This window comes from Entamoeba invadens, assembly GCF_000330505.1.
Source record: "Entamoeba invadens IP1 unplaced genomic scaffold scaff_1105074725989, whole genome shotgun sequence".
NCBI lineage: Eukaryota > Evosea > Mastigamoebida > Endamoebidae > Entamoeba > Entamoeba invadens.
Window position 1 is genome coordinate 29,163 of NW_004443781.1, and position 11,577 is coordinate 40,739.

At 29.8% G+C, this 11,577-nt stretch overlaps 4 protein-coding genes across 4 annotated transcripts; 3 read left to right on the plus strand and 1 right to left on the minus strand.

Moving 5' to 3' along the window:
- Positions 1 to 1,485, plus strand: EIN_141620 (hypothetical protein; the record flags this gene model as incomplete). Its single annotated transcript, XM_004262023.1, has 2 exons — positions 1 to 97; positions 173 to 1,485. Coding segments are annotated over 2 exons (1,410 nt in total), but the record flags the coding sequence as incomplete, so codon positions are not given.
- A 64-nt stretch (positions 1,486 to 1,549) lies between these two features.
- EIN_141630 (hypothetical protein) lies at positions 1,550 to 2,499 on the plus strand (the record flags this gene model as incomplete). The annotated part of the gene is made up of 2 exons (XM_004262024.1): positions 1,550 to 2,238; positions 2,307 to 2,499. The coding sequence occupies 2 exons, from the start codon at positions 1,550 to 1,552 to the stop codon at positions 2,497 to 2,499; spliced, it is 882 nt and encodes a 293-aa protein (XP_004262072.1).
- Positions 2,500 to 2,506: 7 nt separating this feature from the next.
- EIN_141640 (tyrosine protein kinase FRK, putative) lies at positions 2,507 to 4,242 on the plus strand (the record flags this gene model as incomplete). Its single annotated transcript, XM_004262025.1, has 2 exons — positions 2,507 to 2,621; positions 2,672 to 4,242. 2 exons carry the CDS (start codon positions 2,507 to 2,509, stop codon positions 4,240 to 4,242), a joined length of 1,686 nt encoding a protein of 561 aa, XP_004262073.1.
- A 3,512-nt stretch (positions 4,243 to 7,754) lies between these two features.
- EIN_141650 (ariadne RING finger, putative) lies at positions 7,755 to 8,603 on the minus strand (the record flags this gene model as incomplete). Its single annotated transcript, XM_004262026.1, has 2 exons — positions 7,755 to 7,878; positions 7,948 to 8,603. The coding sequence occupies 2 exons, from the start codon at positions 8,601 to 8,603 to the stop codon at positions 7,755 to 7,757; spliced, it is 780 nt and encodes a 259-aa protein (XP_004262074.1).
- Between the last annotated feature and the right edge of the window lie 2,974 nt (positions 8,604 to 11,577).

Here is an 11,577-nt window from a genome sequence, read left to right on the forward strand (position 1 = left end):
GTCCAGCTGGTCAATATTTCAATTCAAAAACTTGCTCCAGTTGCCCAGAAAACACTTATTCCTTGCAAAACAGTTCGACTTGTACAAACTGTTCTTCGTGTGTAACATGTGACCAAACAAATGGACATTGTACTTCTTGTAAGAATGGGCAGTTTGTAGACAACAAATACAGTTGTTATAATTGTGTTGCTGGGACGTATGGTGATGGCATTAAATGCACTCCCTGCCAAACAGGTACATTTTCAAGTGTATCAGGAAGTGCCAGTTGCATGTCATGTCTTTATAAATCTTATTCGAATACAACTTCTTCAATTTCATGTACAGAATGCAACTATTATTGCACTTCGTGTAATGGGGGAAAATGGATTCTGCTCTACTTGTATGGATGGTTGTGTTTTATCAGGAAATTACTGCATTCCGTGTCAAGCCGGAACAGCAACAAACAAAGATACAAACACATGCGATGTCTGTCCAGCGGGAACGTATTCACTCAATCAATCAACAACTTGTTTACATTGTCAGGATGGGTTTTATTCAACAGAAAAATCATCAATTTGTTTACAATGTAATGTTAACTGTCTCATATGCAACAACACAAATGGGAATTGCACGACTTGCATTTCTGGGTATGGTTTAGATGAGTTGTCCAATTGCCATATTTGTCCAGTTGGTACTTATGCAAATTCAGCAAACAACAAATGCCAACAATGTGGAGACAAAACATATCAACCAAATGAAGGACAAACATATTGCATATCGTGTGATATCAACTGTGAAACGTGTGGTAGTGTCAGTGGCAAGTGTTTGACGTGTTATGCTGGATATGGACTTGACAATAATGGGAAATGTGAACAATGTAGTGATGGGTATTATTCACCCGGTAAGACATCATCGTGTTCATCGTGTCCAATTGAGTGTGTAAATTGTTACAGAGAGAGTGGTGAGTGCACAACGTGTCAGTCTGGCTTTAAAAAAGTTACAAATCAAAACACTGGAAATGAAGAGTGTGTGTCGTGTTCATTAAACGATCATTGTGCCTCATGTAATGTAAATGCAAACGAATCTGAGAGAACATGTGTCGAGTGTTTGAGTGGGTATTATTTGAAACATAACAACTGTTACAATTGTTCGCTAATAACAAATTGTGTCCAGTGCTCACAAAAGAGCAGTGAGTGTCTGTCGTGTTCGAGTGATCTTATATCAAACGGTGAAAAATGTATATCATGTAAATATGGCGAAGTGAAAGTCACTTCAAACATGTGTGCATTTTGTTACGAATTGATTCCAAATTGCCAATTTTGTGAATACAACAACGGTAGTCAATTGTGTGCAAAGTGTTATGCACCGTATGTTTTGAGTGATAAAAAATCGATGTGTGTTCTTGCATTTTTAAACTTAACGTATTACAACTATGACACCTCGAAAAGTGATGTTAATGATGTTGGCTGTCTGCGTCAAGTAAATTCTTCATGTTTACTGTGGTGAAAATCTTATTTTAATTGATGGGAAATGCGCTTTTAAACAAGAAGACAATTGCTTTGATTATTCAATGAAAACATGCAACAACTGTATAAATAACGTCATCACAACAAATGGCAATTGTTTAATTGAAAGTAATTGCAAATACCAGCTCACTCATAACGACCAGACTGTCTGTTTGATCCACAACAATAACACACAAGAAGGCATCAAAGCCAACAACTGCAAATACACACAAAACGAGTTTTGTTATTTGGCAAATGAAAGATATAGCACAACACTTAACACAGATGGTAATACTGCAAGTTGCGACAACGCAAAGATTTGTCAAATTGTAAATGGATATATAATCAATATATCATGTAAAAGTGAATTTGTGATGACAACGAACGGTTTGTGTTCACAAGACTTTAACTGCGCAAATTACAGTGGAAGTGTGTGCACAACATGTCAACAAAATTATCACATTGCAAGTGGTGGATGTGTTTCCAATAACAACGAGTGTGTGATTCAAAACAAAGAAATTTGCATTTTGTGTAGCAACAACAAAATAACAGTTGATGGGAAGTGCGTTTTAACAGATTCAATTATTTGTAAAGAATTTGTTGGAAATGTTTGTACTCAATGTGACGACGATCATTACAAAGACACGACTGGGTGTTTGCCAAAACAAGAGAAATACCCAAATTGTGAGCACTTGAGTGTTGTGTCATCGTCTTGTCTGGAGTGCAACAAATCTCATCTTCTTGTTGACAACATGTGTGTTGAAAATGATACCAACACATCAAAAGCAAACAGTTTACAATTGACAAGTGAAATAACAACAGACAACTGCATGTTGAGAAGTTCAAAGGGTGTTTGCGTTGTGGTGATGGGTATTATATATTTAACTCACTTTGTGTGAAATGTGAGTATCCCTGCACACACTGCTCCAATTTGACGTATTGCACAAAGTGTGATGCGTACTTGTACACCAAGAATGGCAAGTGTTTTGAAATCAATGAGATACTGAGTGTGTGATGTGATGATGTCGACATATGAGGGGTGTGTTGCGTGCAAAGACGGGTACATGCGATCAAGTGATGGCAAACAGTGCGTTAGATGTGACACGTCGTGTGCAACGTGTTCCAATGATGGTGATTGTTTGGTTTGCAGTGATGGATATTACAGAACACCAAACAACAACACAAAGCTGTGCAACCCACAGACAGACTTGAACAACTGTTTGAACAAGACGACGACTGGGTGTACATTGTGCGAAGGTGGTTTGCACTGAAAGACAATTTGTGTTACAAATGTGGTGAAAATTGCACAACTTGTGATGCCACTTTTGAGTGTTTAAAATGTGGTGATAACAACATTCTGAAAGACAGCGTGTGTGTTCACTTCTCACAAATACCAAATTGCATCTCATCAGAGAACTCCTTGTGTTGGGAGTGTGCAGATGGCTACAAGTTGAGTGACGACAAAATTGAGTGTTTTGCAAACACGAATTATGGTGTGGTTGTTGTTCTGTTTGTGCTGAGAAAGAAAGACAACAAACACGCTGAAAATGTGTGTGTCTTCAAGGTGAGTCGCTCCAATATTATGATGACGAAACTTGATGGCGACATTCTATCAAACAAAAATGAGATTTCATTTGGTGATGAAGACGACAAGATCTGCATTGAGACTGAAAGTCGCGAATTGTTGTGTGTTGGCAACTCGTCTAAAAGTAACGTGAAAATCCAAATCACAACAAAAGACAAATGCGACAAATACAAAATTCGCACAGAACCACAAATTGTGACTTTAAAAAGCGGATTTGCATGCGAATTTGAAGTATTTATAACGCCATATTGCACAATGGATTTGACTGATGAAGTCATGATTGTTTCACTTGATTTAAAAGGTGGTAAACAAAACACGACTTTAATGAACATCAAAGCACTGGTGGAACAATCAACACGTCTTGATTACGACGAAATCAAAACAGAGAAGAAACTTGGTGAAGGGTCTTTTGGAATTGTCTACAAAGGAACTTACAGAGGAAATGTCGTTGCAGTCAAAAAGATGAAACACGTTGAAAACTCAAATGATGAAATTGGAATGATTGAATTTACAAAAGAAGTTGAGATGTTGGACAAATTTCGGAGTGAATATATCGTCCACTTCTATGGCGCTGTATTTATACAAAACAAAATTTGCATGGTCACCGAGTTTGCACAATATGGATCTTTACAAGACTTGATAAAACACAAAACGAATGACGAAGTTGACATGAAAATGCGAGTCAAAATAATGAGAGATGCATCAAAAGGGATTTCATATTTGCATGAGAATGGGATATTACACAGAGACATCAAGCCAGACAATATTCTTGTGTTTTCACTTGATGTAAATGATAAAGTGAATGCTAAATTGACTGACTTTGGAAGTGCAAGAAATATCAATTTGTTGATGACTAACATGACTTTCACTAAAGGTATTGGAACGCCAGTTTACATGGCGCCTGAGGTGTTGAAAAAAGAAAAGTACACAAAAAGCGCAGACATATTTTCGTTTGGTGTCACTATGTATGAAGTGTTTGGGTGGACTAATGCTTATCCACTTGACGCATTTAAGTTTCCATGGAAAATCGCAGAATTTGTGATGTCTGGAAAACAACTTCAAAGAAAAGAAAATATACAAGAGAAGTTGTATGAAAATATACAAATGTGTTGGGCTCAAGAAAAAGCAAACAGAGCATCTATTGATAACATAATAAATGAACTCGCTTTGTAATTCGTTGTTTGTTATTTATTCAAATAAAAATATATCATATATTTGAACTTTATACAGTGATAATGAAAATAACAGCAATACAGAATTTAATATAAAGGTTTAAAATGAAGACTTGGTCTATTATGTTTATAACTATCAAATAATTCAGTGATCAAAATAATGACATCAAAAACTGCGATTTGGTGATAATAAATTAATCACAACTTATTGAATTCGTCTTGTAATAAAAATTATATCTTTATGTGAAAATAGTTACTTCTATATTTGATTTTATTTTTTTAAAAATGATTGTATCATATGGTATAAAATACTTCATTGTTTTTATTTGAACATTACATAATGGTCATCACTAATAATAACAAAACTATAAATGAAATATTATTTCACACAAAAATTAAATGTTTGTTTGTGTTTAAACACATATTACAAATAAACGATGGAAATTAAGTAAATATACAATATAAACCAAATATGACATAACGATCAATTTGAAAGTGTATGTTTAATGATGAAAACGTATGGATTTTAGATTATAAATTATACTAATATTTATATTATTGTAAAAAGCACATACATTAATGATTTTATTATTATCTAATAACATAAAAAACTATACAATAAAAAGTAATATATAACAGATAAAAAGTCGGTGACAAAGTATAAATAACCCATTATTCTAATAATGTTTTTGTTCAATAGTTTCTTTTCTTTATTAATCCCTATTTTTTAAAATTTTTAATCACTAAAAATAAATGGTGAAAATATAGTAAGTGACAACACTCATTTGCAATTTTTTGTTGTTTTCCAAAAAAATGAAAGGAAGAAAGAATGTAAATTTTAAAAACACAAATAAAGCAATAGTGTATTTAAGCTCTTCTAAAAAAGGTGATCTTAATAAATAAAAACTTTGATTATGAAAAAAATGATCACTTTTGAAACCACAAACCCTCATTTACAAAACTCACTTGAATTAACCAAAGACAACAAATACTCAATTTAGACTTTACCAATTACTACCATCGTTTCATATAGCTTCCAAACAGTTTATTTTTAAAAAAAATGGATGGAGCAACAGTCTCACGAGTTCTTAAAAAAAGGTTTGTTCTTCACACGGTCTTATTTTTATTCAAAGAATGGGTTCATTTGAACCTTCGTTGGATTAATTAAAAACAGTGGATTTTGCCATTTTTTGATAACAAATCTTTGTTTTCTTTGTCATTTGCTTTGGATTGAAGTATGTGATGTTAACGTTATTAACGTCGTTGTCGATGGTTGTAAGTTTAATCACTGTTGCTTGGTTGTAGATTACTGTTGTCTGTAGAAAGTCTGAAATTACTTGACAAGTCGAAAAGCAGCTTATATATCAATGAAAATGTGGTAAGCGCTTTTAACATAACAAACCATACCTTCACTTTAAAATGACGCATCCATGCTCTCATACATTGCCAATTGATTAATTTTTTACACTTTTAATAATGTGTGTTATTTCCTTTTTAATTAACTAATCCTTTTATCATTTTTTGTTTTTATTAAAGCCATATTTTTTTTAGGAATTGTGATAAAAACAATGTTAGTGAGCTTCAAAAGCATTACAATGTGAACATTATTTTAAATAAGAAAATTGACAGGGAGTGTTAATTCAATTTAAGTATTATTAAAAATATTGATCTTATTTTTTGTTTTATAAAACATTATTTCTTGTCATCGACTTTATCCTTGTCACTTATAAATTTTTTATCTGTATAGTTATGAAATTTTGTTTAATTAGGTAAAACTTTTGGGCACAAAACTTGACCACACAATAGCACTATTAAACAAACTAAAAGAGATGAAGTAAAGGTTTTATTATAATGATTGTAACATGTACTATATTTCCCGATATTTGAGAATAATTATAACTCAAGCACTTTTTAAACGATATTAACAAAAAACTGCAAGAAACTGAAAAAAAATATTTATAACATTAAAATATTTAACATAAATACGGTTCAATCACAAAAACATAACTCTAATTTAATTGTCCATAACAACAACTTTTCTAATTGTTACGGACAATATCAATGGACTTTTATAACAATTTGACATCATTAAAAATATTTTTCTCAAATTAAGTAATGTTGATCAAATCACCGAGATAACATTCTGATGTTGAATAGAAAGATTTTTTTTATTAATATGTTTGGTTTTTTATTTATTTGTAAATGATACAATTATCAGTTTTAATTAATCAAATAAAAATACAACAATATTTGCCAAACAATAAAATGATATCGATACTGTATTATAATCACGATGTATTTGTAACATTTTAACACTTTTAAATGGTTTACAAACAAATGTTGATGTTATTACTGTAACAACATTGTGAAGTTAAAAAAACAAAATTTAGTAATGAATAATTTGAAAACTATATTTTTTGCTATAGGCCATTTAAGTGTTGATGAATTAATTTGAACACAATTATGAAGTTTTATTTTAAACGTTTTTTAATTAAAACCAATTTGTTTTATAATTTCAAACTGACATTAAATCAATTAGTAAATTGTATCAGGGTCGGCCAAGATCCAGTTTTTAAACAACTTCGTGGCAATCTCTAATACGTGTCAATATATCTTTTAGTTTTAGCATGTTGTTAACAAAAAACTTAAAAAGTTTTTTATTGTTAAAATGTTTTTAAAAATTGGTAAAACTATAGTTAACGATTTAAACAAAATTTTTATATTGTTTAAATCATCATTTTAATGTGTTATAATCCAGTTTTAAAGAACAATAATTGAACAGTAAAAAAGCATATGAAATGGTAAAATGCAAAGTTTTTAAAATCAAATAATAATACTCACTCCTTATAATTGTTGTATATACAGAAGATACTAACAACCAATAAAAATTATTAGAAATCATTTTAGTGATTTCAACTTAAAATTTTTATTTAAACAATTAATATACCTTTTCAACATACACATTAATATTAATTGTTAATGTCTGTATTTTTGTCATTTGACAAATGTATATTTGTCAATTTAACAAAAGTTCATTTGTGTCCCTTTTAAATTATCGTATAAATTAAACAATCAAATAGAAGTATTTTCATTATCTTTAACAATAATACAAAACAAACAATGTATTATTTTTCGAATGGAGTGAATCATATTACGTTCAAAACAGTAAAACTTAATTTTAGTACGTTTTCTTGATAAAAACGATAATTCATAATACGATAATAATCAATCAAAATAATTATTATCACCCAAATAAAAAAACTGTTATCAGAGTAACTTTGAATAAGTTTTATTTACATGTATAATTTACAATTGAAAGGTTTTGGTGTACAATTAAATCAACACAAAGAAATATTATTATATTGTATTTAAAGTAATTTGAAAACAATTTGGTGTTTAATATAAATTATCGTTTTATTTTTCTTCATTTTATCTATGGTATAAATAATTGTGTTTTGTCATTATTATTTTGTTTTTTAAAAATGATTGTGTTATTTACCATTTTATTGTTTTTTAAGTTTTTTTCCAATAACATGATCGTTTGGCCGACCCTGATTGTTTGCACCCAGTTGTATTCGATTTAAAATGAGTATTTGTGTAGTCGGCCATACAAAGCCAGCAAAATTGATGTCCACAACTTAATGTCAGTATTTATGATATTGTATCAAAAGTTAACATTTCAGTGTTTTAAACAGTACAAACAAACCTACAAGTCATGTGGTTACATCCCCCATTTTTACGAATTGGGTTTTTGCACTTTGGGCATATTTTTGTGTTTTGTTTAATCCATTCCGTTGTTTTTCTCATGTTCTCATTATCATCATCGACTTGTTTTTTCCACTCCTCGCATGTTTTTCCGGGGTGACAAACACACAAACATTTTTTACAAAACTCGTGTTTACAGAGTGGGCATTGCGCATTCACAGTGCTATTTAATGATAACAACGAGTTGTGACATTTGGGACACAAAATTGTCTGTTCTTCAAACATCTTTTTATTGAGTCTTTCAGTGTATTCGTTTATTAACTGTTTGTCATCAACTAAATCATATAAATTGATATCTGATATTTCAATAACTTGTGAACAACCATGCTGTGGGCAATGAACTTTTCGCCATGTATTAGTCTTTTGCTCTTTAATCGAATCACGAATACACGACTTGCAAAATCTATGACCACATTTATTAACATAAGTATCACTGTATGGTTTATCTTCATAACATATTTCACAACTAAATAATAAGACATTTTGAGAAATTTGTTTTTCTCTGTAATTTTTCACACATTCTTCTAAAATAAAGAGCTTCTTATTATCAGGTTGTTTGAAATAGTCAATAAAGTTGAGTGAATCAATTGAGTACATTTATAAGTTGGATTACAATTACCAATAATAAATATTCAATAAAAATCATTTATCTGAAATTACATTTTTATTCAAAATAAATTAATTTTCATTGTTATAACATAATTATTTTAAAAATAACCATTACAGTTCTGATAATAAATGCACATAATTTAATTATATCATTTTTTAATATCAAATAAACAATTTATTAGATTAATTTAGTTCAAAACATGTAAATTAAATATTTTTTAGTTATTAATTACTTAAAAATCATTTTAATATTTTCGAAATTTGTTGAATTCATTTTTATTTTATGTTACAGTCAAAGTTTGTTTAGAAAGGATATAATTATTATTGGTTAGGATTTGTTTTTTTAAAAAATGGGTATAATTTTTAATAAAATGGATACAATTTTTTGAGAAATGATTTGATTATCCGAAAAGGGGATATTTCCCAATAAAATGGATTAAAATCAATTAAATGGGATCGGATTATTTATAAAAAGGATTTGTTTTCTTATAAAAGGACGCAATTCCTAATAATTGAGACGCTATTTCTTTAAAATGGATATATTTTCGATTAATGGGATTGAATTCTTTATAAAAAGTATCGAATTTTTTAAATTTGGACAGAATTTCTCAAAAAAGGGTGTATTTACTGAAAGATTGGGCAAATTTACGTTGAAAAAAGATTGAATTCTTTATAAGTTATTGTGTTTTTACAGTCTTTTAAACAATTCAAAAATTAACAAAAATAACGTACTAAAAATTTAATAATTTATACTAAATATTATAGTATTATTTAACAAATTTCATAAAAAAAACTCAATGAAAAAATAATTCTTGAAACATTATTTACAAATCAAATATAAAAATAAACATTTTAAACATAATAATCAGAACAATGAGTCGATTAGATTATGTTGATACTTGTGTTCCAGAATCTCCTATAACCTACACACAAAACGCTCCAGAACCTTTACAGGGTATCTCGGTACAACAGGTACCAATTACATATCAGGAATTGCCTCCTTTACCAAAAAGAAAAAGAGGAAGACCGAAAAAGACACAATTATTAAACACTTCTGCGACACTTCCTACATCATCCACATCAAATCTTTCCTACAAGAAGAGAGTGTACACACGAATAACTAACCAAATTAGAGACAAACTTATCGAAATGTGGAAAGAACATGGAGACTTTTGGTTATCGGGAAAGTATTCAGAAGAAGTTGGTATCAAGAAAAAATATGTTGAAAATATGTTAGTAAAACTAAGAGCTGGCAAATCTATTTACCCCAAGAACCATTATTATAGAAAAAGTCGTACACTTCCTTTTCAACATCTTGTTGAAAATGCAATCATAAGAGACAGCACGATAACAATCGATGAAATCCGCGAGACGATTGCACAGGAAGAAAAACTTAGGATGCAAAGAGGACAGGAAGAAATTATACTAAATTTTGAAAACATCGACAATACCATGATTTCAGATGAAGAGCTTGATAATTACGCGCCTTCCAAATCTTCGATTGCCAAATTTATGAGTGGACAAACAGCCAAAAACGAGGAACGAGAAGTCCCGATATTTTCGTTTAAACGAGTAAAAAATAGAGGAGTGTCGGCCAACACAACAGATAACAAAACAAAAAAATGAAGCAGTTAATCAACTTGTAGTTATATATCCGGCGGAGCAAAATGGGTCTGTGTCGATGAGACGAGTTGGAGAGTTGGTACAACAGCAGCTTATGGATGGGCAGCACGAGGAAAAGAATGTTTTGTAACCAAAGCAAAAGGAGGAGTGAGGCTGACATCGATATGTGCTTTGAACTGTGATGGCTTTTCGTATTGCAATTTGACTTTTGGCACTAACACAATCGAATCATTCAAAACATATTTCAAATATCTCGTACATGAATATGATTTAAAGGGGCGTCGATGTGTTTTTTGGTGCGACAACTGCGATATACATAATTGTATTCAAAGAGTGCTCGAAGGAACGGGTCATGTCTTAGTTTTTAATGCTGCGTATTCACCTGCACTGAATCCTATAGAAAATGTTTTTGGGTTGTGGAAACGCAGAGTAGAAAAAAAAATATCAGAATTTGGAGAAGTGTTTAAGATTTGCTCGACAAAATAACAGAAGGATTCAAATCGATAAACAGTGAAGAAGCACAAGCAACATTTGAAAAGGTTAGAGAGGAAATATGACCCAAAGTTTTCAACCGAGAAGATATTTAATTTTTCATTGAGTTTTTTATGAAATTTGTTAGATAATATTATAATATTTAGTATAAATTATTAAATTTTTAGTACGTTATTTTTGTTAATTTTTGAATTGTTTAAAAGACTGTAAAAACACAATAACTTATAAAGAATTCAATCTTTTTTCAACGTAAATTTGCCCAATCTTTCAGTAAATACACCCTTTTTTGAGAAATTCTGTCCAAATTTAAAAAATTCGATACTTTTTATAAAGAATTCAATCCCATTAATCGAAAATATATCCATTTTAAAGAAATAGCGTCTCAATTATTAGGAATTGCGTCCTTTTATAAGAAAACAAATCCTTTTTATAAATAATCCGATCCCATTTAATTGATTTTAATCCATTTTATTGGGAAATATCCCCTTTTCGGATAATCAAATCATTTCTCAAAAAATTGTATCCATTTTATTAAAAATTATACCCATTTTTTAAAAAAACAAATCCTAACCAATAATAATTATATCCTTTCTAAACAAACTTTGACTGTATTGCAAAATTATTCAAATAAAGTCTTTCTGATAATAAGTTATTCCTTTTTTTAAAAAAATAAATTTTGTTTTTATTTTTAAACATATTAAATCGTGGTTTTTATTGATTATTTTTGTGTGTTTTAGTTGTAAGTTATAATGAAATATCACATTTTGTAAATTAAGAAGGTTGTTGCCCATTTTGTTATTTTTATTTAAAACTTTAATAATCTCAAAAACCAATTATTTTTATCAGT